We start from the raw sequence: 27,392 nt of genomic DNA on the forward strand, positions 1-27,392 counted from the left end.
TTCAACAAAACATAGCACGGTAAACATATTATTACAAAGCATGGCTAACATAGTATGACATGACTAGGAAAACTGGTTAGGCAAGCATGCATGATGAAACGTAGCATGGAAGACATGGAACGGCAAACATGGTATGAGAAGCAGCATGGCCAACATAGTATGGTACATATGGTGTACAGTAGGACAAGGACAGTGAACAGTGTGACAAAGTGTGGTAAAACATTGGATGATAAAACATGGCAAGGTCAGACAGGACAAAGCACATCAGCATTTGAGACTCAAGACAGTGGAGAGTCAGGCCTTTTAGTCAGAAGGTCCAAGGAATTTAGATTGGCGCACTCTCATAGTGGGTCAGGGAAAGAAGTGAGCTTTATTGCCTTCCTGAAGTTCAGTAGACCTAATGATCTTATGTGGGTAGGTAGCTTGTTCCAGAGGTGCGGTAGGTGGTTCGAGTAATATCTTTTTTGGGCATTCTCAAGGCGGATGGCGTGTCCCAAGGCTTGTGTAGTTTCTTCTCTTCTTGCAAGCGAAGCGGTCAGTTTGGCGCATGGGACAGAAATTTTGAGGCCATATAGACCGGTGCCATGTCATGGAAGAGTTTGTAGGCCATTACTAGGTCTTTGAATATACATTGCTGGTCAATTGGCAGCACAGAGCGTTGGAGCGATCGGGTCTCGTATGTGGAGGTTCTGAATTCTACATTAAAATACGGGCATAAGAAGGTAGGAATGCATATACCAAGTGACCATACCTATTTTTGTTTTTAAATTTCTGAAAGTGGGATTCTTAAATTTATTTATTTGGATCACACCATTTCAATAACACAGCAAGTTGGGTCTCTAAGATATCCCTAATGAATGTGCATAAGGCAGATTTCCATGCCTGTTACCTCTTATATGCAAATCTGCCTCATGCATATTCATTAGGGATCTTGAAAATCCAACTGGCTAGGGGTCTCCCAGGACAGGTTTAAGAACCACTGCTTTAGGTCACAGAGGTATGAAATTGAATCAGTTCATTGCTGAAATAATGCAAAAGTGGACATGGCCTGCTTTTGCTCTGAAAGGCTCAAATGTAAGGTGCAATGGCAACAAACATTTATTGCAAACTAAAAAATTAATCCTAAAATGTAAATATACAATGATTTGATTTTTAGAGTGCCATTATTTTGGCATTGCTTTATTGAAGAGAAAGATATGAGAATTGACCCAGTTTGAGGGAATACGGAATGCAAAGAAGCACTAGATATTGACTAAACCTTATATCTGTAAATCACTCTCTTCCTTTCAGGCTAGTCTTTTCTTTCCTTCCATCCTCTACTTTTTATGTGGGTTAGTTTCTCGGTATTTTGCAGTAAAGGGCTTTCTTTTGCATCCCGTCCGGAATCAGTACAAAAAGTATTCAGTCCATGCCCGTGAACCGGTACTTGGAGAAATCCACACATTTTCTTCATCTACTCCTCCTACTTAGCTGAGAGAGGCAGAGGCCCCTACAGTTTTCATTTCTGCAACTGAACAGTGCAGAAGTCTTTCTAATCTGCTCTGCTTCTTTTTTTTATTTTTTCATCTTAAATTCGGGTGGGGTTTTTTTCTGGCAGCTTCATTGCCATGAGTCCCCCTTTGGAGTGGTTCTTTGCCTGGGAAAGGAAGCAGGTTCCACTGAGCCGGACTGCTGTTTCACAGGGCAAGCTTTGCGTGAACCTGTGAAGCTAGCTTGTGTTTGCCAACTTTCGGGCTCAGGGTCCGTCCCCCTGGAAGCTTGTTTGCCTTCTGTTGATGTCAGATGTTTAAGTGTAAGCTGTTTGCGCCCTGAGTAACAGCCCTCAGGGTATCAGGACGCAGGCTGCGTTTTCCCACCCCCAGTCGCATGGAGAGGTTTCGAGGGGGTAAAGGTTTCAGTCGGGGTCTGTCCGACTGGCAGCCCGAACATCTTGAAGATTTCATTAGATCATCTGGAAGACTTTTGAGGCAGAAATTCCTTTCCCTTCACTTCAACTATAGTGTAAAGAGCTGACAGATTGCGAGTATGCCTTCAGTATAGCCTATGGGAAAATCGATGGAAGACTTAAAACAGCATTTTTCACTGTTTCTGGAGGTAGAGTTCAGATCTCCCACCTCCCAAACCCCTATTTTGGTGTTTTTTTATTTTTTCTAATCATTTCTACAGGCCATTTTTGATGCAAATTTACTGACAGTGGCTATCGTGGATTTTTAAAAATCTTTCCAAGTTTATTTTCTGCCTCAAAACCACTCAATTTTTGCATAAAATCGGTAGGGATGGACTCCTTGGCCCCCTAATCTATTGAATTCAAGTATGGATTGCACTGGTTTCCCAACAGAGGAGCATCTTTGTGCTGCGATGTGCGCAAGGAGGGAGCGGGATCTTCAGGCCTCGCCTCCTCCGGGTCCTCTAGGGCTGGTGAGCCAATGTGGGACCAAGAAATGGGGAAAAAATCCTGCCCAGTGTCAGTTTTTGGCAACAGTGCGAAACACAAGCGCATTGAGTCCAGAGACTCTTTATGGGCCTCGGGGCTCCATCGGGACACTGCCTCTACTCAAGTGTGTGGCTTTTCCCCAGAATGTATCCATCTTATGTGGAGAGCTTATCTTACAAACCTGGCACAGCCAGTAGGCACATCACCAGCTTCCAGGCTGGTAACTATTTTGGCAGAGGTCTTCCCAGGGTCCCTCTGTCCAGGCTCCTACAGACCCAGACTGCCTTAGTTGGCAAACTGATACTATAATGCTTTTGTCGCCAGACACAGCTTCCACCCTGTGGAATGGATACCTTGGAGGGCCCTGATACGGGTGATGACCCCTCCATTCGCAGGGTTTTTAGTAGAGAATGATATGTTGACTGATAGCCATAGGTAACCTGCAGGAACGGGGAAAAAAAATCAACTGGTTGCCACGGGTACGGGGACAAGGCCATTTACCGCCCCATGGAGCTGTGAATGGCCTTGTCCCCGCGTAAAGAATCTGCTGCGAGTTGCCTCCCTTCCCACCCCTCCCGGTCACAGTCCCCCTTGCAATCGCAGGTGCAGCAGCAGCCCTCCTCCCTCCCTATTGCGGGTCCAACAGTCCCCCACCCTCGCACCTTCCCTTCCGATAATAGGCGATAAAAAAACCCCAAAAAAAACAAAACAACATGCAACGCTCCTGAGTCAGCCCCTTCACGCCTCCAAGGGTGGGCCTGCCAGCCTCTTAGAAGTTTCCTACATAGAGGGCTGCTCTGACTGGCACCTTCTTGCCACCGAGTCCCTCCTTCCGATGTAACTTTCGGCCTTGTCATTCTCTACTTTTTATCATTTCATTGTGGATACTATAAGGAACTGAAGCTGGTGGGTCAGCCCTCCACATTTCAGTGTTCTGTCATGAGCTGCTCTAATGCTCTGACATCCTTTATTCCTACACAACCAGATTTCACTGCCCTATTCACGGAACAATGGGATACTCCTGACTAAAACTATGTCTAAGCTTTATCCTATGGCACCAAATTTCAGCAGCTATTTGAGCAACTGAAAGTGGATTTGGCAGTGGCTCAGGTCACCAAGCGCACAGCCCTCCTTAGTGATGGGGGAGTGACGCTTAAAGATTTTTAGGATTGCAGAGTGGACATTGTCTTAAAGAAGCTTTTTGAAGTGGCATCTTCGGATATCAAGGCAGCTGCTAACTCATTTGCAGCATGGACCTGTTACACGAGATTACGCTGGGTGCCCTTGGAGGAGGACGTCTGGGCATGGGTGCCTAGTGGATGCCTTGTATGACTTCATTAGAGTTCTGTGTAAGGTTTCAGCTTATGTGGTGTTGGTTCACAAGACACTGGATTCGTCACTGGGCTGGAGATTTGGCCACTAAGGCGACACTGAGCAGGCTCTCCTTTTAAGGTCAGATGCTCTTTGGCAAGAGGCTGGATGACCTCATGGCTGGGGTAGTGGATCACAACCCTTAAGTCTTTCCCAGATAGCAAGCCTCAACATACCTTGGGGAGGGGAAGTCAGAGTAATTTTCATTCCTCATGCAGATTTTGCCAGATTTCCATTAGCTTCATTGCCCAGAGATATTCCCAGGGGTATAGGCCATGCAACAATAACTCCAGATGTTCACAGGCTTCGGGGTCTCACCCCAGGCCCATGTCTAAGAAGCCCCAATGATGCCAGAAGTCCGACAGTTCTTCCTCATATCAGAGGCCAGTTGTCAGCATTTTACAAGGAGTAGGCGCAAATCTCCTCGAATCAATGGGTGCTGGACATTATACAGGAGGGGCACAAGGTAGACTTCTTTTGTCTCTCCCCGGATTTATTTCTGAGCTCTCCAGCCAAAAGATCGGAGATAGAATCCAAGATTTGAGCTACCCTGCATCATCTTTTAGACATCAGTGCTGTGGAACCTGTTCTGGAAAGCGAATTGTGCTTAGGCAGATACAATTATACTTCACTGTGTCAAAGAAAGGCTCAGAGGACTGATGACCCATTCTGGATCTCAAGTCAGTCAATGCTTTTTTGTAGATTTCACACTTTTGAATAGAAACAGTTCATTTGGTCATTGCAGCTGTAACCCTGGGAGAATTTCTGGCTTCTCTGGATATGACAGAAGCTTATATACATACTTGTATTCTCAACTTCCCAGGGCATCGAAGGTATCTGAGGTTTCATGTTCTCCAGCTTCCAGTTTGCAGCCCTCCCCTTTGGGCTGGCAACAGCTTCCAGCACCTTCACCAAAGTAATGGTAGCGGTAGAGGTGCATCATTGCATAATAGGGGTCCAAGTTCATCTCTATCTGGATGATTGGTTAATTAGGACTCTGTCCCAGCTGGAGTGCAAACAAGCAGTAGAGACTGTGGTGTCTCTTCTGCAGTGCTTGGGCTGGATTGTCAACTTCAAGAAGAGCCAGCTAATGCCTTCTCAGACGCTGGAGTATCTGGGAGTTCAGTTCAACATAGTCCAAAGTTGTGTCTTTCTTCCTGAGCCATGCAAGCAGAAGCTCCAGAAACAGATTATGAACCTCTTAGCGCTCCCGATTCCCACTGCCTGGCATTACTTAGTGGTCCATGGCAGCTTCCCTGTGACTCCTGCACAGGGAAGCTGGTGGCCACCTCAGTGTCATCCCCTTCAGATGCCACTCCCCTGGATGGATCCGGCACTCAGCAGCCTGTGCTGGTGGATTCAGGGAGCAGCTCTAGTGCAGGGCATGCCTCTTCGCATCACAGAGTGGATTACCCTCATGACTGATGCCAGCCTTGCCGACTGGGGTGCTCATTGTGAGGACCACTCCATCCAGGGCCAGTGGACTCCCCATCAGAAGGGTTGGTCAATCAGCTGGCTGGAGCTTCAAGCCTATATGGCTGGCGTTGAGAGCTCTTCAAAGCACACTGGAAGGAAAAGCGGTAAGGGTGTTTTTTGACAATGCCAAAGCAGTGGCGTACGTAAATCAACAGGGAGCCACCAGAAGTGCTCATTTGGGTCTGGAGGCTTGAATGCTCTTCGGTGGGCGGAATGGCTCCTTCAGGCTCTCTCCGCAGCACATGTGGCCGGAGTGGACAATGTGCAAGCAGACTTTTCCAGTCACCAAATCCTGAACCTGGGAGAATGGTCTCTCTCACAGACAGTGTTCTGTCTAATTGTATGGCACTGGGGCAGACCACAGCAAGGAACTCCAAAGTCAAGCGCTTCTTCAGTCGAAGAGCAGAGTCAGGAAGCTTGGGGCTAGACACGTTGGTTCAACCCTAGCCAACTCAGGAACTTCTTTACCTTCTTCCCTCCCCCCCCCCCACCCTTGGTGGGTCGATCATCCACAGGATAGTGACTCATCCGGGATTAGTGATTCTTGTGGCTCCAAACTTGCCTCGTTGTCCATGGTATGTGGATCTGGTCTTTCTTCAGTGGGACAAGAAGCTCAAGCTCCCTCTTCATCGTTATCTGCTCTGTCAGGGACCGGTTCCCATGGAGAACCCTCAGAGCTTTGGTCTTACAGAATAGCTCTTGAGTGCTTGGCCTTGATTCAGAGGAGCTACTCCGATGTAGTCATTATCACTCTTTTGAAGTCCAAGAAACTTCTACTATGGCAACTTATGCCAAGGCTTGAAAGGCTTTTCAGCAGTAGTGTGCTCAAGACTGGGTGGACTCGTTGCTTGCTCCCATTCTGGTAGATTTGGAAAAGGACCTGGTGGTGACTTCCCTCAAGGATCAGGTGGCTGGCCTTTCATATTTTAGAGTACACAGCAGTTCCATTTCACTTACGGCTCATCCAGTTGTGACTACAGTTGTGCTCTGTCAGGGACCGGTTCCCATGGAGAACCCTCAGAGCTTTGGTCTTACAGAATAGCTCTTGAGTGCTTGGCCTTGATTCAGAGGAGCTACTCCGATGTAGTCATTATCACTCTTTTGAAGTCCAAGAAACTTCTACTATGGCAACTTATGCCAAGGCTTGAAAGGCTTTTCAGCAGTAGTGTGCTCAAGACTGGGTGGACTCGTTGCTTGCTCCCATTCTGGTATATTTGGAAAAGGACCTGGTGGTGACTTCCCTCAAGGATCAGGTGGCTGGCCTTTCATATTTTAGAGTACACAGCAGTTCCATTTCACTTACGGCTCATCCAGTTGTGACTACCATAGATTTCTCAGAGGAGCGCTTCATTTGCAGTCACCCCTGTGACAGTCTTTTCCTACATGAAATCTCAATGTTGTGCTGAAGGGGCTTGTGGAATCTTCTTTTGAGCCACTTGAAGATGCTTCTCTTCTGGACCTTACAATCAAGGCAGTTTTTCTTGTGGTGATTGTTTCAGCAAGGCATATTTCTGAGCTGCAGGCTCTCTCATGTAGAGAGCCTTTTCCCCAGATCATGGAAGCAGGGATTTCCCTCTGCACAGTTCCTTTCTTTCTGCTGAAAGTAGTTTCAAATTTCCGTGTCAGCCAGGAGGTTCGTCTGCCTGCTTTTCATCCCACGGGGTCAGAGCAGAAGGCTTTGATTCTGAGAAGACTGGACATGTGAAGAGTTTTACTCCACTACTTAGCGAAGATCATCTGTCTGACCATCTGTTTGTCCTGACTAGCCACTCCAGATGGGGTAGGCCAGCATCCAAGGCTTCTGTTGCCCGTTGGATTTGCATGGCCATTTCATCAATTTATATTATCAGCCGCTGGTTTCTGTCAAAGCTCACTTGACAAGGGGTGTCACAGTGTCATGGGCAGCATCCTGAGTAATTCATCCAGCTGAAATTTGTAGGGCGGCTACTTGGTCTTTTCTTCATACCTTTACAAGATTTTACTGAATGAATGTTGCAGTTCAGTCTGATGTCACTTTCGAGGCCTCAGTGTTGAGAGCAGGCTCTTCTGTCCTGCCCTAGACGTTGACGTTGCTTTAGTATGTCGGCTTTCGTACTGATTCCAGAGGGGACATAACAGAATGAAAAATTAGGTTCTTACCTCTGGTAATCTTCTTTCTGTTAGTCCCTGACGGAATCAGTATGACCCGCCCTCTGTCTTCTCAATTTTTTTGAATTGCCTGCCTTTTCTGCCTCAGTTGTCTCTCCTTTCAGGCCTGAGTATCTTCCAGCCAGCAGAAAGACCCTTTGGGAAATCGTGTTACATATGTGAGTAAATGTGTTTACTTACAGTTAGTGCTCGTTGCATGCAGCAGGTTAGTTCCATGTTGTTTTTTGCCAGTTTTTCATATTGACTGTTTATTAATTGTTTTTCTTATATCTTACAGAGAAGAACAGAATCTTATTGTCTTGGCTCCCCTTGGTTCCCTTGCCTCCTTTGTATGTATGCTTTGTTCCAGTACGGTTTGTTAGCTTTTGTACTAAGTAGGAGGAGCAGATGAAAAAAATGTGTGGATTTCTGCAAGTCCCAGGTTCATGGATTGAACACCTTTTGTACTGATTCAGTTGGGAACTAACAGAAAGATTACCAGAGGTAAGAACCTAATCTTCCAATACTTTATATAGCTAATACTTATACATTTTTAAACAAAAGGATAGTTGGTGTAGTGCAAGTTCTAAGAGCTAATGTGGATCAGATTGAAATAGGACATTTCTTTTCCCTCCACTAGCTATGGGACAAAAACTGCACACATGACTTGGAGCTCTTTGAGGTTTGAGATTAGCTGACAAGATTTATGAAAATGCTCTCTGAGTTTGTCTGTGATTTTTTTTTTTTTTTCTTTTTGTTAATATACTGTATAAGCAAATGTGGATAATTTATTTAATTTTCTATACTGTTCTCCCAGGGGAGCTCAGAACAGTTTAAATGAATTTATTCAGGTATTCAAGTATTTTTTCCTGTCTGTCCCTGAGGGTTTACAAGCTATCTAATGTACCTCAGGCAATCGTGGGGATTAAATGACTTGCTCAGGGTCACAAGGAGCAGCATGGGTTTAAATCCACAACCTCAGGGTGCTGAGGCTATAGCTTTAACCACTGCGCCTGTTGATGCAGTGTATTTGGATTCTGAAAAACACATTTTACTCATGAGGGAATTCTGTGTATAATATCCTTGGGATCTTGCCAGGTACTTGGGACCTGAGTTGACCATTGTTGGAAACAGGATACTGGGCTTGGTTGACCTTTGGTCTGTCCCAGTATGTCAATTCTTATGTTCTTATTTGAAAATTTTGCAGTTTATTTGTAATGTTTTACACAGAATTTCCCCAACCTAAGGCATGAAATTCCTGCAATCCATTTCCCTCCTAAGAGTACAGCCTCCCCAGTTCCATCTCTCACTCCACTAGTTTTCTCTTACCAACTCTCAGCAAGATCTGTAATTCTGGCCCCAAAGTCTTAGAAACATAAAATGATGACAGATAAAGTGGCCATCCAGTCTGTCCATCCACTGTCTCTTCCAAGACGCAGATCTCCCTCTGAGAGCTTATCCTTTAAGGCAGTTGGGCAAAGCTCTGCCAGTAAAGATGGAAACAGATTCAGAACAGAGAACGGAACTTCTTGAAGCCTTAGACTATGATGAGGTACTTAAGGACCTTCTGAAATTGCCATTTCACCATCTTCTAAAGGAAGCAATGTTTAAGAATTGGGAGATCCTAGAAAACTTGATTCTTTGTACAGAGTTCAATCTTTCCCGGGCTTTGATAAATCACAGCTCCAACACCAATCCTTACTGGTTGAGTCGACACTTAAAAAGACATCTAGCTTTAGGACAAACGCATTACCAGGAAGAGAGGGCCGTTCTAGCTGGGTGCTAAATTATAACTTCTGTATGACATTTTACTTTAAACAACTGGTCAAACATCCGGCTCAATTTGAACACTTCATTCCTGATCAGATGCCAGATTTTCAAGAAAACACTCACAGTTACTGATAGGTCTACAGCAATCAGGTTTTAGGATCGGTAAAACCCGATGTTAAATAGCCTAGCAATGTAAGTGAATCAATCGTCTGGTTATTGTGCATGGGGTTTTACTAATTTGCATGGCCAGATCATAAAATGGGCGATCAAGGGGAAAAACACACGGTGGACCGTTTAGTGAATCGGGTCAGTTAGTAGTGATTGTCACTAAACCTGTGAAATCAGGTTTAGTGACGATCGCTGGCTTTAGTGAATCTAGCCCTTAGTCCGGATCCCCACAAACTGGTCACACTTGGGCACCCTCTGCACTAGGAACTCTGTCACCAAAGCAAACAGAATTGGCGACAATGGGCACCCTGCCTAGTTCCCTGTAACAATGAAAATGCGCCTGAGTAACTCCCATTCACCTTTATACACTCTAGTGGATTAGTATATAAAACCTGAATCCACTCTCAAATTTGGATTCTTAATTCAATGATCTCCAAAACCTGAAACATAAAAAGCCAGGAGACGCGATTACATGCTTTTTCAGCATCCACAGATAGAAAATTTGTTCCCTGCTTCAACCGGTGCACTCATTCCATTAAGTTTACTACCGCAGTGAACCCCAATTGATCCGGATGAATAAGCCAAGGTGCCCAACTCATCAGCCTGTCAACCATTATTCTTATAGAGTATTTTTTGTCCACTCCCAACAAAGAGGTGAGTCTACAGGAAACATAATGTAAGGGATCATTTTCCTCCTTCAGAATAACAGTCACTCCTGCTAATCGCATAAAAAAGAGCAATTGGCCTCCTGCCCACAGTGAATTAAGGAGATGCAAAAGAGGAGGCAGAAGTAGATCTCAAACACTTATAAAACTTTACCGTGAAGCTATCAAGTCCAGGTGACTTCCCTGATTCATAGATCTAAGGGCTTGCCATGCCTCAATCATAGTTATGGGTCTATCTAGTTGAGTTGCATCTGTCGCATCAATTTTTCCCATCGAGAGTTAAGATATTGGGAGATATGCTCAGGATCAGTCTCCTCCTCCAGGGTATATAACTGTTTATAAAACTCCACAAAGCAAGCTCTAATATCGGCTTCCTGTTGGACTACCTCACCCGATGCCCCTCACATAGACAAAATATTATTATGCGTATGCCTCACTTTTAGTATTCAAACATTTTTATTAATGACTTATAACGTCCACAAAACCAGTATCACAAGATTCTCAACACAGTATATCCAGAATACAACCTCAAGTCTGCTAACAAGGGTGTCTAGCCATCAATGCATTTTAACTTAGACATTTCCCCAACTTCCCACCTCCCTCCCTGTAGCCCAGTCCTTATTTAATACCCAAAGCCAAATAGAAACCTCCCCCCATGACTACAACAATCCAAGGCCCTGTTTTCTTATGGACCCCGAACTAGTGCAGCCATAGGTTGCGAAATCCTTATACCCCAAGTTAGCAACAGCTGTTCATCCAAAGAATCCTATTCCCTTCAAAGGTTAACTGTTAACTCAGTCCCACACACTTAAGCGACTAGATTGCAAAGGCTCTACCCAAAAATATACCACACCCTCTCCACATCCCTACAGCATCCTCCCCAACAATCCCCCATTCCCCTCCCACCCCTTACCCATCCTCACAATTTGTTACATAGCAAGCTGCACCCAGTAAGCGATAAGATATCCAAATAGGGACCCCACACCTTCATAAAAGTACTTGTTGCTTTACGTCTCCCCTTGGTTTCCCATCCTGACAATGTATGAAGGGAGACCCTCCAGTGCCACTCATTAGGTGGCTCCTCTTCAATCCAGTGTTCTAAATGCATTTCTGAGCCACTAAACACATTTTATGACACAACAGTCTCTTCTCCTTAGGCAAGGCTGCGAAGACACCAGGTAAATCCAGCACCAGGGAGGGCAGGAGGGAGATAAAAATAATTAGAATCGGGCTGGGACAGAAGGCGGGAAGAATCCCTCCTGTCCCAGCCACTGCTATCAGGTCTCAAGGCAGGCTTGGTGGAGGCCTGCAAGGCATCGGGAGGGAGGGGGGGGGGGAAGGTACAGAACCTGGCAGGGAATGAGGGGGCTAGGTACAGAGACTGGCAGGTGAGTGAGTGAGGGGGCTGGCAGATCAGCGAGGGAGGGTGCAGAGCCTGGCAGGGTAAGGCACTGTACTTGAATATTAAAACCCCCAATTTATATTTGAGTCAACCTTTTCTCCTCCTTTTTTGGGAGGAAAAATGTTACCTCTGTGTATATTTGGGTCGGTTTATATTAGAGTATATACAATATCAAAGTAAGTACTTAATCTTCCCATACGAATCTGTCTCTGTAAGCTTTATGATGAAGGACACTAACCATTTCAGTTGCCTCTGGCTTGACCGACTCCATCCTGGTTATCTTTTTGAAGGTATGGTCTCCAGAATTGTACACAGTACTCTAAATGGGACCTCATCAGAGATTTATACAAAGGCACTATCGCCTCCTTTTTCCTGCTGGCCATTTCTCTTCCTATGCACCCATGCAGCCTTATTGCTTTGGACGTCACTCTACCTGTTTGGCCACCTTAAAATTGTCAGAAAAGATCATTCCCAAATCTTGCTTTTCTTTTGAGCACAGAAGTACTTCTCCTAAATGCTACTGCTTCCTCAGGTTTCTGAAGCCTAAGTGCATGACCTTGAATTTTAGCATTAAATTTTTATTGGCAGTTTCTGGACCATTCTTTTAGTTTAGCTAAATCTCTTCTCATGCTATCCACAACATCAGGGATGTCTATGCTATTGCAGAATTTTGTATCATCCGCAAAGAGGCAAACTTACTTGACAACCCTTCTACAATGTCACTCGCAAAGACAAAAAAAAAAAAGAACCAGGTTAAGGACTGATCCCACTGGTACACCACTGGTAACAAACATCCTTTCCATCCGAGTGAACTCCATTTAACATCACTTTCTGTCTTCTTCCACTTAATCAGTTTCTAGTTCCTAACCTCCTTTTGTGGACTGGGTTCATATCTGCCCTTCTTCAGTCCTCAGGGATCACTCCCAGAGAAGCATTGAAAATGTCAGACAGTAGAGCCACCAGAACCTTCCTGAGTTTCTTCAATACCCTCAGATGTATGCCCCCCCAATCCCCAACACTGTCTACCTTTAATTTAGCTATCTCCTCACAAACACCTCATCTTGTATGTTCTCTCATTGATCAAACTTGTTCTCTCAGGTCCTTCATATTCTCAGTGCATTCTTTTTTATAACCTCTAACCTTTGGAGTAGTTCACCATTCCATCAGAAGTGTCATACAAAGCATTTAGAGCAAACCTAAAAACTCATTTATTTACTCTGCCATTTGATAACTTGAGGTGTTATATTTAATGGGGTGGCACGGTACCAATGGTGTCACAAGAGGTCTTTGCTGTCTGTGTGTATGTCTCTCAGGAATGACTAGATCTTTCCTGTTTTTTGTTGGAATTCTATTTCTGTTTTTTTGTATTTTAATTGTAAATTGCCTTTATATCAGTGGTCTCAAACTCAAACCCTTTGCAGGTACACATTTTGGATTTGTAGGTACTTGGAGGGCCTCAGAAAAAATAGTTAATGTCTTATTAAAGAAATGACAATTTTGCATGAAGTAAAACTCTATAGTTTATAAATCTTTCCTTTTGGCTAAGTCTTAATAATAATGTTGTCATTTATAGCTAAAGAGACATCTGATCAAGAAACTGTTTTCTTTTACTTGTGTGATTATGATAAACATACCAAGGGCCTCAAAATAGTACCTGGCGGGCCACATGTGGCCCCTGGGCCACAAGTTTGAGACCACTGCTTTATATGGTTATTATCTAGAATAGCGATACAGTAAAACTCAAAATAAGCATAAACATTCAATATAGTGAAAACAGCAGAGGATCTTATGAGACTAGAACAGTGGTTCTAAACCTGTCCTGAGGGACCATTCCTATTAAATATGAATGAGAGAGGTTGCATGCCTGTCACCTCCATTATGTGCAAATCTCTTTCATATGTATTCGTTAGGGATGTCCTGAAAACCTGACTGACTGGTGATCCCCCAGAACTGGTTGAAAATCATTGGACTAGAAGACTGGATATCTAACTGGCAGATGAAATGTAATGTGGCCAGATACAAAGTGATGCACTGAGGGTAAAATAATTCCAACTACTGGTACAGAATGCTGAGTTCAGAGGTGAAAGACCCCACTCAAAAAATGATCTTGAAGTCATTGTGTATATAATACCCTGAAATTTTCAGCAAGTGTGTGCTGCAGCTGCTAAAACAACAAATAGAATATTTGGAAATTTTCAAAAAGGGATAGAGAACAAAACTGAGACTATCATTATGTATCTTAAATTGGGTCTAATTATGTTTCTTTTGTTTGCAGCGCCCTGGAATGCTGCCAGGCAATCGTATGACCCCACAGGGGCCCTCCATGGGTCCTCCCGGCTATGGCGGGAGTCCTGCAGCCAGACCAGGCATGACCCAATCAGGGCTGGATCAGCCCCGTAAGAGACCGGCTCCACAACAGATTCAGCAGGTTCAGCAGCAGACGGCCCAAAATCGCAACCACAGGTAAGGAATGACTGCTTCTGCTATGAACACAGTCTACTGTCAGCAGCCATGTTACACTGAATTAAAACACTGCTGGAAGTAAGCAGGATGTTTGCTTTAAATTGTTCCATGAAAGCAAGTTTCTGCCTCATTTATTTTCTTTTTCTCACATTCTCATGTTGCGTGTTGTGTTTTTATTCCTGGGAGAGGTTTCGCACAGTGCAGGATTTTAAGAATTTGGCACCACAAGCAGTGGCCAATAAAGGAGGGAACTGGCCAAATTCCTGATCTGCATGAACTAAACGTCTATGCCAGTGATTCCTTCAGATCAACCTGTGCAGTGGTGGTATCATCTGTATTGCCTGCTGCCAGCTGGAAAGAGGAGCAGCAGTGTTGGCAGTGGTACTGTTTGTATGTACCTGTGTAGGATGAGGAGCCTTTGAGAGCCTCACCTGCAGGAACTATACTGGTGAGCAATGTTCTATCTAAGGGGAAGATTCTCAAATGTTGGCGGTAAAATCCGACGAGCCACTATTGCAGTTGCTACTGTAACGATTTCAAAAAGGCAAGTCATTCTTTAAAAAATGCACATGCAAATGAGGTTCATGGAGGGTTGCTAAATTTGCATGTGATAGCGATCGGCACAAGCGTAGAATAAACCCACAAATAAAAAATACCCCAAATCGAAGATCGGCAGGAGGAATGCCCACTCCCTCCCGCCGCCAACATCAAGCAACCCCCCTCCCCCTGGCAGTGGGAAGGATGCCCACTCCCTCCTGCCGCTTCCGTTAAGCAACCCACCCAATACCCCCTCAGGATACCACTCTTTGAAGGGGTTGTGGGAAGGAAAGCTCAAGGCATTTTGTTGTCTGAGGTGAGGGATGAGGTGGTTTCTAGAGAATGACATGGGGACAAAGTTTGTCCCTATCCCCGCAGGCTTTGTCTCCATCCCCCACCCTGTTCCCATGGACTCTGTCCTCATCTGTACAAGCCTCAAATACCATTTAAATCATTTTATTAAATTAAAAAAGGGACAATATTCTATAGAACTGTTTATAAATTACAAATAGAGACTTAGAGGAGACATGATAGAAACCTTCAAAATCCTGAAAGGCATAGAGAAGGTAGACAGGGACAGATTCCACAGGGAAACCACAAGTACAAGGGGGCACTCGGAGAAATTGAAAGGGGACAGGTTTAGAACAAATACTAGGAAGTTCTTCTTTACTCAGAGGGTGGTGGACACTTGGAACGCGCTCCCGGAGGTTGTGATAGGGCAGAGCACGCTACTGGGGTTCAAGGAAGGTTTAGATAAATTCCTGAAGGATAAGGGGATTGAGGGGTACAGATAGAAAGTAGAGATAGGTTATAGGAAAGTCAGGGACCACTTAACAGGTCATGGACCTGATGGGCTGCCGCGGGTGCGGACCGCTGGGCGCGATGGACCTCTGGTCTGACCCAGTGGAGGCAACTTCCTTATGTTCTTATCTGGTTTTGGTACAATCTTCTCAAAGATTCAGTTGCCTATGTTTTTGCATCATCTGGGAAGGTAATTGGATTGTCTTTCAGACATGGGTATAGAAGAGAACCTGAATTGTGTAGTGGATAAATAGGAAAATGTGTCTATTAAATATTGGAAATGTTTCTTGATGCCAGCAACGATGGATAAATTTGTTGCAGTAACAGTTGGGCTTGAGCAGTTGGGCACATGTTGGAAGGATGTTGCAGATGGTGCGAGTCTGATCAGCAGAAAAGACTCTTGTTGCCACATCAAAGGCAGACAGCACAATGATGTAATTTTAACAGTAGTTCATTTAAATCCAAAAGCAGCTTCTGCAGTTATTTTTAATCATTGAATTCAGTTGCCAATGTGTTAAGTTTCTACATACTGATACAAATCTCAAGTTTTTAAAGAATATCACTAGGACAAAGATTGTCTCTGTCCCCGTCCCCAAAGGCTCTTTCTCTGTCCCCACCCCGTGGTTATCCACAGATACCCATCCCCTTGTCATTCCCTAGTGATTTCTCTCCCCCAAGCACGCAAATGGGATGCATTAGTAGTGCATCTTTTTTGCTTCAATTTTGCCTTTTTATTAGACTAGCTCAGTGTCCCACAAACTTTGTCGAGCTGCAGCACAGTAAACATAGTGGCCACGGCTCACGGCATCCCGGAAGTGCACGATGTCGACACGATGACATCACACGCATGTGCGAAGGCCCTCCAGACGGACCGTGAGCTGTCAGTTGGGGGTGCCGGCAGGGAAGACACGCAGAGAGAAGGAGAGGCACTGTTGCCTGCTGATTGCCTATATGTGCCTCTCACTGCGAGAGGCCCATCCTGTAGGCAGTCAGTTGGCGCATCTCCTCCCCAGTGTCTCGTGGCACACCTGAAATTTCAGGAGGCATATTACTGTGCTGTGACATACAGTTTTCAATACACTGGACTAGCTAGTAGCTACGTTTCTAGACTGACTTTTAGGAGCTGATACTCCCTTTCTCAAGTAAGAACAGAATGAGCAAGATGGCAGTACCTGAAAATATAACCTTTCCAAAACTGGTCACCTTATTTTAGTTATGTTTCAAACTTTAGTCCACCTGAATGCACAGAAATAATGTGGCAACCACTCACTTTCCCTAGGCCCTGCTGCATTGGCTTCTTTCCTTCCACCTGGTTTATAAAATATCCTCAGACCTTTGTTCTTTTTCATCCTTTTTAGTTTTTCCTGCTTTATTCATTTGTCTAGGTTTCTGGTTTTAATTGATCTAGCCTTTATTCATTTTTTCTGTTCTCTTGTGATTTCTTAATTTCCTTCTTCCGTTCACTATGATCTTCTCTCTGCCTTTCCATTAGATTTTTAGGTCCAAGTTTTATTAAAAATTTGATTAAACGCTTATAATTTCTAAGTGATTTACATTAAAAATATTAAAATAGTAGTCCTGTTGCCATCTTTCTTTTTTGCATAATTTATTATTCCAGTGCTAAAGAGACATGAGTCTTGACAAGTGGGTTTCTTCCCTTCACCTGCAAGGATTGCAGAAGACATCTATATTTTTCAACTCTGCCTCCTTGTGACACTGGGCAGTACCTCAGTTCCTCAGGTTTTCTTTCTGAAAGCAAGCTGAGAAGGTGTCTTTTCATCTTCTCTGCATCTGATTTATTATTTTAGGTTTTTTGTTCGACTTTTGAGGCTTCCTGATGCTACAGAGTTTCCTAGAAATCCTGGGACAGCTCTTCCTGGGAGAAGATGCAGCCTCTGTATTCAGAGGGCTATAGCTGGAGGGGCAACCCTTTTTATAGGGAACCTGCCTAGCCAGCCTGTACTAACTTTTAAGGCAGCTCAGGGATCATTCCCCTGGATGTGTAGCTCCCCCTGATTTATCAGGCATTGGAATGCATGCTGAGTGGCCCCGTGTTGGTCTAGAGGGCTGTAGCAGGTACTAGCTACGTCTGTTCCACCCCCCACTGAAGACATGTAGGAGCTAGAGGGGTTAAGGGTTTCAGAGACTGACTAAAAGGCAGCTCAAAGAGACAAGCCCTTGGAGAAATGTACAAGCTTGTCTGAGACAGAAATCTTCTCCATAATCCAACTATCTTCGCGGTCCAGAGGAGGGCGACGAAAATGATAGGAGGCTTGCGCCAGAAGACGTATGAGGAGAGACTGGAAGCCCTGAATATGTATACCCTAGAGGAAAGGAGAGACAGGGGAGATATGATTCAGACGTGCAAATACTTAAAGGGTATTAACGTAGAACAAAATCTTTTCCAGAGAAAGGAAAATGGTAAAACCAGAGGACATAATTTGAGGTTGAGGGGTGGTAGATTCAGGGGCAATGTTAGGAAATTCTACTTTACGGAGAGGGTAGTGGATGCCTGGAATGCGCTCCCGAGAGAGGTGGTGGAGAGTAAAACTGTGACTGAGTTCAAAGAAGCGTGGGATGAACACAGAATCAGAAAATAATATTAAATATTGAACTAAGGCCAGTTACTGGGCAGACTTGCATGGTCTGTGTCTATGTATGGCCGTTTGGTGGAGGATGGGCAGGGGAGGGCTTCAATGGCTGGGAGGGTGTAGATGGGCTGGAGTAAGTCTTAACAGAGATTTCGGCAGCTGGAACCCAAGCATAGTACCGGATAAAGCTTTGGATTCTTGCCCAGAAATAGCTAAGAAGAAGAAAAAAAAAAAAAAAAAATTTTAAATTGAATCAGGTTGGGCAGACTGGATGGACCATTTGGGTCTTTATCTGCCGTCATCTACTATGTTACTATGTTACAACTGCTGTGAGAGCTAAGGCAGGCACAGCACCTTCCAGTTCTGTGAGTACAGTGCATTACTGTCTATGGGAGGTTCCTGAAAATCAAAATTTTCAGGGTATCTAGGTCTTCCTTTAGGGTCCTCCAAAAACCCCTTTCCCGAATTTTTGGAACATTATTACAGCTCTTCTGGGCTGGTTTTTGGCACTAAAACACTGCCATGGTGGCCATATTGGATTTCACAGTTTTATTTTAAAAGCCTAGAGATGCCTCAGAACCCCTCGATTTTACTAAAAATTGATTAATATGGACTCCTCAAGCTGTCTGATCCCTGTTTCATGACAAATTTGCTCTGTAAAGTCAGCATTTTAGTCGCTTTTCTGTGGACTCTTTCGAGTAGTACTGTGTCCTTCTTCATGTACGGCGACCAATGCTGGATGCAGTATTCCAGATGAGGACGTACCATGGCCCAGTACAGCGGCATGATAACCTTCTCCGATCTGTTTGTGATCCCCTTCTTAATCATTCCTAGCATTCTGTTCGCCCTTTTCACCACCACCGCGCATTGCAGATATTGACTAGGGATAGGCTAGTGAACCATAGAGAGGAAGACCGAGGCCCATAAATCACTCTAACTACTACCTTTATGGTGAAACATGTGCACCCAACAAACCCTACTCTACTGCCATATAGGTGCCACCTGCAGTCATAAGGGCTATTGGGGTTGTAGACAGGTGGGTATAATGAGTTTGGGGGGTGTTTTTTGGGGAGGCTCATCATAACTTATAAGGAAGTTCTGGTAAGATGTTTATCTGGCACCCTTTTTGTGAAGTTCACAGCAGTGCCTTCTAAGGTGCCCCACTGCTCTATTGCCATGTCTGGGTGGCCAGCCCATTACAAGATTGACCCCTCCCATGTCCAAATGGTCTTGTTCTGAGCGTTTGGGACTTGGACAAAATTTTGGTCAAAAATGTGGTATAAAGATGGTTGTTCTGGTGGTCTGGATGCACAATAGCCTGGACATCCAGATTGACGGTCAGTCTAGAAGAGGTATGCAGGCAGATCGATAGGCTTAAGAGTGATAAATCCCCGGGTTGGATGGCATCCATTCAAGGGTCATCGAGGAACTGAAAGGGACTATAGCTGAACTGCTTCAACTAATAGCCAATCTGTCAATAAATCGGGAAAGATTCCGGAAGACTGGAAGATGGCAAATGTTACGCTGATCTTCAAAAAAGGTTCGAGGAGAGATCCGGGAAGCTAAAGACCGGTGAGTCTGACCTCAGTACCGGGAAAGATGTTAGAGGTGCAGATAAAGGACTGCATCATTGATCACCTTGACGGACACAGTCTGATGAGGACCAACCAGCATGGATTCAGCAAAGGCAGATCTTGTTTGACGAACTTGCTGCACTTCTTCGAGGGAGTAAACGAGCAGATAGACAAGGCCGACCCGGTCGACATTGTATATCAGTATTTTCAGAAGGCATTAAACAAGGTTCCACATGAACGACTACTTAGGAAAATTGCGAGCCATGGAATCGAGGGTGAAATATGTGGATTATAAACTGGCTGGAGCATAGGAAACGCAGAGTGGGGGTAAATGGACAATGCTCTTCAACATCTTTATAAACGATCTGGACATTGGTACGACGAGTGAGGTGATTAAATTTATGGACGATACAAAGTTATTCAGAGTAGTGAAGACACAAGGGGATTGCGAAGATCTGCAATGTGACATAATCAAGCTCAAGAAATGGGCATCGACATGGCAAATGAGGTTCAGCGTGGATAAGTGTAAAGTGATGCATGTCGGTAACAAAAATCATGCACGAACACAGGATGTATGGGGCGGTACTTGGAGAGACCTCCCAGGAAAGAGACTTGGGAGTTCTGATCGACAAGTCAATGAAGCCGTCCGCGAAATGTGTGGTAGCGGCGAAAAGGGCGAACAGAATGCTAGGAGTGATAAAGAAGGGGATCACGAACAGATCGGAGAAGGTTATCATGCCGCTGTACCGGGCCATGGTGTGCCCTCACTTGGAATACTGCGTCCAGCACTGGTCGCCATACATGAAGAAGGACACGGTACTACTCGAAAGGGTCCAGAGAAGAGCGACTAAAATGGTTAAGGGGCTGGAGGAGTTGCCGTACAGTGAGAGATTGGAGAAACTGGGCCTCTTCTTTTGAAAAGAGGAGACTGAGAAGGGACATGATTGAAACATTCAAAATACTGAAGGGACTTAGCAGATAAAGACAGATTGTTCACCCTCTCCAATGAAGGTAGAACGAGGGGCACTCTCTAAAGTTGAAAGGGGATAGATTCTGTACAAACATAAGGAAGTTCTTCTTCACCCAGAAAGTGTTAGAAAACTGGAACGCTCTTCCAGAGGCTGTTATAGGGGAAAACACCCTCCAGGGATTCAAGACAAAGTTGGATAATTTCCTGCTAAACTGGAACGTACGCAGGTGAGGCTGGACTCATTTAGAGCACTGGTCTTTGACCTGGGGATTGCTGCATGAGTGGACTGCTGGACCACTGGTCTGACCCAGCAGCGGCAATTCTCATGTTCTTATGTAGATGATTTTCGGTAAAAACTATATTTTAGACATTTCCCCTGCCGACTTTGGGCATCTAGCGCCATACGTCCAAATCGGACTTAGGTGTTTGTTTTGATTATGCCTCTCTGAGCTTCCCTGAATAAAAGGAAGACTCTTGAGTACAAGGAGGCCTTGGCAAGGATCTGTTCAGACAAATGGGTGCTGGATGTCATTCAAAATGGCTACAATCTTAAATTTTTTTCACCCTCTTTGGGAATTCTTTGTAGATTCTCTGATGGGAAGACTGGAGAAAGCAGTCAAAGTCAGATCAACAGTAAAATGACTTCTGGAGATCCAAGCCATGCAGACTCGTGCTTGGACAGATATTCAATATACTTTATCATGCCAAAGAAAGTCTCAGATAACTGAAGACCCATCCTGGATCTGAAGTCTATCAATGCAGCACTAAAGGTACCCAGATTCTGAATGGAGACTGTTCGTTCATAGTTTCAGTGACACCAGGGGAATTCCTAGCCTCACTTGATTTGATGGAAGCTTAATTACATATTCCCATTTTCCCGGAACACAGAATGTTTCTCCATGTACTGGAGAGGCATTTCCAGTTTTCGGTGCTTCCTTTCGGGTTAGCAACGGCCCTTTACAGAGATGACGGTAGTAGTTGCAGCACACCTGCGCAAAGCAGGGGTTCAGGTTCATCCATTCTTCGATGATTGGCTGATAAGAGCCCCATCCAAAGCCGAAGGTTGCGAGGGATAGGCAGAAGTTGCCAAGCTCCTGCAGGACATAGGAGGAATTATCAATTTCTGGAATAGTCACCTGGATCCGGTCCAATTCTTGTACCCAGTCCAATTCCTGTACTCGGGGATTCTTTTTAACATGGTAGAAGGCTGTGTTTTCCTTCTAGAATGTTCAAACTGAAGCTGATACCAGATTCTAAAGCTTGGCACTACCTGCAGTTGCTGGAGTCCATGGTAACTTTAGGTGAAAGCTCATCTACATCCTCTTCAGAGTGAAATACTATCCCCCTGCAAATGGATCCGCACCAGATTCAGTTACTCTGGACAGCGGAAGTGCATCAAAGTCTGCACTGGTAGCTCTGGGTGGAGAAGCTATCCAAGGGCTTACCTCTCCACATTTCCTTTTAGATGATATTGAAAATGAATGCTAGTCTATACGGCTGGGGAGGTCATTGTGAGGGTCGCCCAGTTCAGGGTTGCTGGTTGCAAACTCAGAGAAACTGGTCCATCAACAGATTGGAACTGAGAGCTATTTGGCTAGCAATGCAGGCCTTCAGAAAAGTCTCTGGAAGGCAAAGCAGTCGGGGTTTTCACGGACAATGCCATTTTTAAATGGTTTAAGTACAGTCTCAACGAAATGATAATATAGTTATTTCTTATGCTTTTATTATGTACTTTAGTTTTTAATTAGTTCTTCCTTCTCCTATGTTTTCTGCTATGTACTCTAGTCTTAATTATATGTGAACTGAGGAGATTTGTAGAGCAGCTACATGGTTCACTCTCCATACTTTTACAAAGTTTTACAAAGTGAACATGGCAGCACAACTGGATACCTTGTTTGGGTTCTTGATGCTTGCAGCAGGCTTATCTGCCCCACCCTAGACTCAGGGGACTGCTTTGGAAAGTCCCACTTGTCTCTTTTGCACTGGAAAGGAAGATTAGGTTTTTACATTGATAGTCGTCTTTTTAGTATAAAGAAACATGAGTCCTGCCGGCCCGCTTTATCAGATTGTTACTTAGCCTGCTTTTTATCTCAGACATATATGTGTCTCCAGATACTGGTATGTGAACTACCAAGAGAATATGAAGAAGGTTCCTGTTCTTCAGTTCAACAAGTACGAAGAACTAGCAATTTGCTCTATAGACAAACCTTTAGGGGGACTATAGGAGTTGCATAAATGTTAGTGCTGGTTGCACAAAGGTGGGTGACTTGTTTGGGACTATATGTCTATTGATTTGATTAAATTTTATTATGTTGTTCTCCTCTGAAGGGGTTATTTATTGCTTTGGTATGAACTGAGGAGCTAATTTACTGCCCAGTGACACAAGGTGGTGGAGTTGAAAAATGTAGATGATGCTTTCTGCAATCCTCGCAGGTGAAGGGAAGAAATCCACTTGTCAAGCCTCATGTCTGTTTATACTGGAAATATGATTATTGAGGTAAGAACCTAATCTTCACCTATGCCCCATGTACTTTCTTTTTCTTTATCCTACCTATTGTCCTTGCACACTCATGCTTCCCCACCTCACGTACTGCTTTCTTTTGTTTCTCTCACTTTTTTCCCTCATCTCTTTTCCTGTAACCCTCCTTCTCTCTCCTTGTTACTCTCCTCCTCCTTCCATCCTTCTTTCATATCTATCTCCTCCATTTCTATAATCTCTTTAGCATCCTCACCTCATCTTTTACTCCTTCTCCTTGTTTTCTCCCCTCCACCTTCCCACCTTCTGTCCTCTTCCCATCTTCACACACTGCTTTCTCTCCCATTTTCTCCTCCTCTTCTCTCATGTCCCTTCTGTACCTCCTTTCCATGTTTTTCTTCTTCTTTCCTCTTTCCTATCTCATTTGCTAGCTATATGAGCCACTGGGCACAAGCAGAGTGCCACCGGTCTCCACAGCCCCCTCAGTCTCCTACCCAGGCAAATGAGCTTTGAAATGGAAAACATTTCAGTAGGCAGAGGAAGAGACTATGAGGATCAGTAGTGTGCTTCGTTATCCTCCTCCTCCCACCCAAACTATGTTGCTTGTGTGACTCCTTTTCTGCCTGATTGAGACCAAAGTGATGGCTAGCACAATGGCATGTTTTTGGTTTTCTACTTGGGGGGAATATGCCACTACCTTAAAAAATGTCATGCTGAGGCAACTGCCTCTTCTTTCCAAATCATAGAAGCGCTCCTAGATATGGGGAAGACTTAACCTTCCTTGAAGGTTTAATCCTTTCCACGGATTGATGCGGGTTTTGCAGTTCTAGGAACAATAGGTGGACTAGGAAAAGCCAGCTGAATCTCATCTTGGCCTGTCCTCTTGAGGAAACACGTGCAGGGATATTCTGGCTCTTCTTCTGTAGGCTGTTCTTGTGTGGTTGGTGAGGATTGTAGCAGGGTCACTGTCTGTGAGGTTAAACTCTAATGTCTCTATTTCAAACAGTGCCAAAAAAAAGAAGATGGCTGACAAGATTCTCCCTCAGAGGGTGAGTTGGTTCCTTTATTTCATCCGAACCCCTTTTAAATTATTTTCTAAATAAACCTCTATCATTTTTTTATTTATTTATGTATTAGATTGATATACCGTCATTATTTATTTAGAAAATTTATAGTCTACAAAGCCACAATTCTAGGCAGATGCCATCTATAAATACATAATTAAAAAACACATTATATATCTAATCATTAACAACCCTGCCAAACAAACATAAAGATTTACAAATCTGCAAATATACAGTAAAATCCATATAAAGCTCCTATAAAGTTATTGATATCTTGTATGACTAGCTTTTGCATTTCCATAGATCCGCGAACTGGTTCCAGAGTCTCAGGCCTACATGGATTTGTTAGCATTTGAGAGGAAATTGGACCAGACCATTATGCGGAAACGGCTGGATATCCAGGAGGCCCTAAAGAGGCCCATCAAGGTAAGATCAAGGCATGGGAAGGAAAAGGTGTGTTTGGGGAAGTCACTGGTCATTGGTCCTAGGGAACGAGTAATTACAGGTATTTTAAATTATATCAATTGTTTGTCAGAAATGAAATGAACTGGCCTTCTCCTGCATTTGTTTTGTGGGTAAGAGAGATGGGAGGGGGTGGAATTAGCATTGGGAGTAGATAGTTGATTAACACCCCAGTCTGATATAGCCCTAATATTCCCCACTCCATCTGAAAGCATTCTGTTCCTCATGTTTCCCTCCTACAGCCATCTCACTCCTCTTTCTCCTACGTCTCTGCAACCTTTCTTCTGGTGCTCCTGGCCCTGTCAGTCATCATATACCTGGCCTATCTTAGTGGCAGAGGATCTGACTGGATTGTTGGAAATCTAGCTAACTGAATTATCTGCAATTTATTTATGGAAAAACTTTTATTTTGCAGCAAAAAAGGAAGCTACGGATTTTTATCTCAAACACCTTTAATCCTGCCAAGTCGGATGCTGAGGATGGGGAGGGGACAGTGGCATCATGGGAGCTTCGTGTGGAAGGGCGACTCCTCGAGGATGTACGTTTAAAGCTTGTCATCGTTTTGAGGCAAAGAAAATGTATTGCTGGAGGGGATTCCTTCATTCTTGAAATAATATGGCCATGTCTCGGGTTAAATTTTATAGGGTTAGGGAGTGGTAGATATATCAGGGCTCAGGGAATAAACTTTTGGAAGGGGACGCTAAAAATCCACTGTTATGTGTGTCATCTTTACCTTGTGGCATGAGGACCCAGGGAAGCTGCCCTTGTTGTCACCCCATAATGCCAGTTGTCAGAGGGTTGGGGGTAGACTTTGAATTCTTAGCGCTCTGCTTCTTCTTGGAGGATCACCATTAGCAACCTTCTCCCTGCTCTTCAGTGTGTTATCTGATTGGCCATGATATCCTGCCATGGAGTATGCTAACCCCCTATGGGCTGGCCATTTAAAGAGAACAGTCATTATTAGGATATAGGTATGTGCCTGTAGAACTCGGAGCTAATTTTTCTTGATAAACTATTTTAAATAAAATGGTCACTTCATTAGCTTGCTTTACCATGTGTGTTTGCATAATTGGTTTTTGTTTTGTGGTTTTTTTAAATTAAAAATTGAATTAAAAATGCTGACAGGAAATTTGTAATGCTAGTAAAACCTGTCCAGACTTAACGACCTCAGTTCCCAATCTTCATTTTTCCATAAACAATATATAACAGCTTGATTGTTGTGACTTTATTGCTACACTGTATGAATCTAGTACAGAGACTGAAGCTGGTTAGCTAATGTGACTGTGTATTTGTAATTGTCTTGTTTTTTAACTACAGACGGCCATGACTAAATATGATGCCACAAAACAGAAAAGGAAGTTTTCCTCTTTCTTCAAGTCTCTGGTGATTGAGCTTGACAAGGACCTCTACGGCCCAGATAATCACTTAGTGGAGGTATGTGGTGAGGTATTGGGTTACTTTGGCAGTGCTTGAAGGGGAGCATTCTGATGTGCTGAAGTGAAAGGGTTATGTTGTTGGTGCAAAGTGTTGTGGGGGGCTTCCACAGAATCCCTTTCTTTGTGTGAACTCTTCCTTGAATATGTACAACAAGGTATAGAAGCCCAGAACATGATGGCGGAAAAATACTGCTGCTTTTCCAAAACAAAGTATATTGCTGTGTGATCGGAAGACGCTTTGCATCAGAAGTGTTCATGGTGTTGGTCCAATAGCAATCCTATGCACTGAAATGCAGAGGGATCTTGGATCATTTCCTAGAGCAAGGTTCTGCATCTGGGGATATTGTAGCCCAGTAGCTGGACTTAGGACCCATGATTTTGGGGTTTCTGAAGGAGCACTGCTGAGGGCCATACTGGAATATCTGTGATTGTTATGTTGGGTGGTGGAGGGGTGGCATGAAATAGAAGAAAAGTCCTTGTGTAGGTGAAAATGATCTTGGTACTGGTTTCAGTTGAACTGGAGGCTTAAAGGGGCAGAGGGGGGACAGCTGGGCCTTCCTGGGATTTGCTGTAATTGCCCGAGATTGGGTAAAAGTTTGTGTCAGTCTTGTATCAAAATTCAAGAGAGATGCTGCAGCTAAAGTGGTGCACGATCCCTGATGTGGATGGGTACCTGAATGGGTGCAAGGGAGTGTCAAGTCTGGGAGCACAGATCTAGCTACAGAGATATCTAGGTGTTATAATTTGTAAGCACTTTCTTAAGGTGCACTACTAGAATTTCAGATTTATTTAATATATATCATTAATTTAAAAATAACTAAGCGGTTTACATAGTATCAGTGATTATAAAGGATAATCATAGATAGGAGCCTAGTTACAGATTTAAAATATAAGGGCAAGGAGATGGGAAGGAATTAAATTACCCTGAATTACATGACGAAGGGAATGGGTCAAAAGCATAAATGGACAGGACACATCAAGGGCTCTAGAACCTGTGGGCTTCACAGCAAGTGTTAAATCATTTGGCCTATAGGATTTATTTAATAGTATTTATAGATTGAGTGTTTAATAAAATGATTTAATAAATGGTGAAACATTTTGAAATAAGTATGTAATTAGCTTCTTTGTTTGAATGATGAATATGCATGAGATAAATTTGCACGCACTATCTCCACTGTATGCAGATCTCTCTCATGTATATTCATTATGGGTATCCTGAAAACCTGACTGGTCCTGCTGTTGTACAAAGCACCAAAGGTTTGAACGAAGGTCTCCTGTGTAATGGTGACTTACTCTTTGTTCATTTGTCTCCCTCAGTGGCACAGAACCGCCACCACCCAGGAAACAGATGGCTTCCAGGTGAAGCGGCCCGGAGATGTCAATGTGCGTTGCACCGTCTTGCTGATGTTGGACTACCAGGTACCCAGGCTGCGCGCTCGCAGAAAGGACGTTGTGGGTAACACGGTAAATGCAGGAGAAGAGGTTCCCAATGTCACTTATCTCCTCACTAGTTTCACAGTCCTGAGGAGAAGACTTTCTATTCATTTGTCTGTTCTGTTTGTAGGAAGAGGCATCTTGTTGATCCCCTTAGTTACCTTTGATTTT

General features: G+C 44.0%; 1 protein-coding gene across 2 annotated transcripts in view; it reads left to right on the forward strand.

The window, feature by feature from the left end:
- SMARCD1 (SWI/SNF related, matrix associated, actin dependent regulator of chromatin, subfamily d, member 1) overlaps positions 1–27,392 on the forward strand; it is a 43,320-nt gene that overhangs the window by 3,208 nt on the left and 12,720 nt on the right. Inside the window, exons 2-7 of one of the 2 annotated variants that reach the window (XM_033936982.1) lie at positions 13,689–13,876; positions 23,832–23,874; positions 24,193–24,315; positions 24,767–24,889; positions 25,669–25,785; positions 27,105–27,251. In XM_033936982.1, the coding sequence (XP_033792873.1) occupies positions 13,689–13,876; positions 23,832–23,874; positions 24,193–24,315; positions 24,767–24,889; positions 25,669–25,785; positions 27,105–27,251 (741 nt within the window). The remainder of the gene's footprint in view (positions 1–13,688; positions 13,877–23,831; positions 23,875–24,192; positions 24,316–24,766; positions 24,890–25,668; positions 25,786–27,104; positions 27,252–27,392) is intronic. The other variant, XM_033936983.1, reaches the window with a different exon arrangement.

This window comes from Geotrypetes seraphini, chromosome 3, assembly GCF_902459505.1.
Source record: "Geotrypetes seraphini chromosome 3, aGeoSer1.1, whole genome shotgun sequence".
NCBI classification, from domain to species: Eukaryota; Metazoa; Chordata; class Amphibia; order Gymnophiona; family Dermophiidae; genus Geotrypetes; species Geotrypetes seraphini.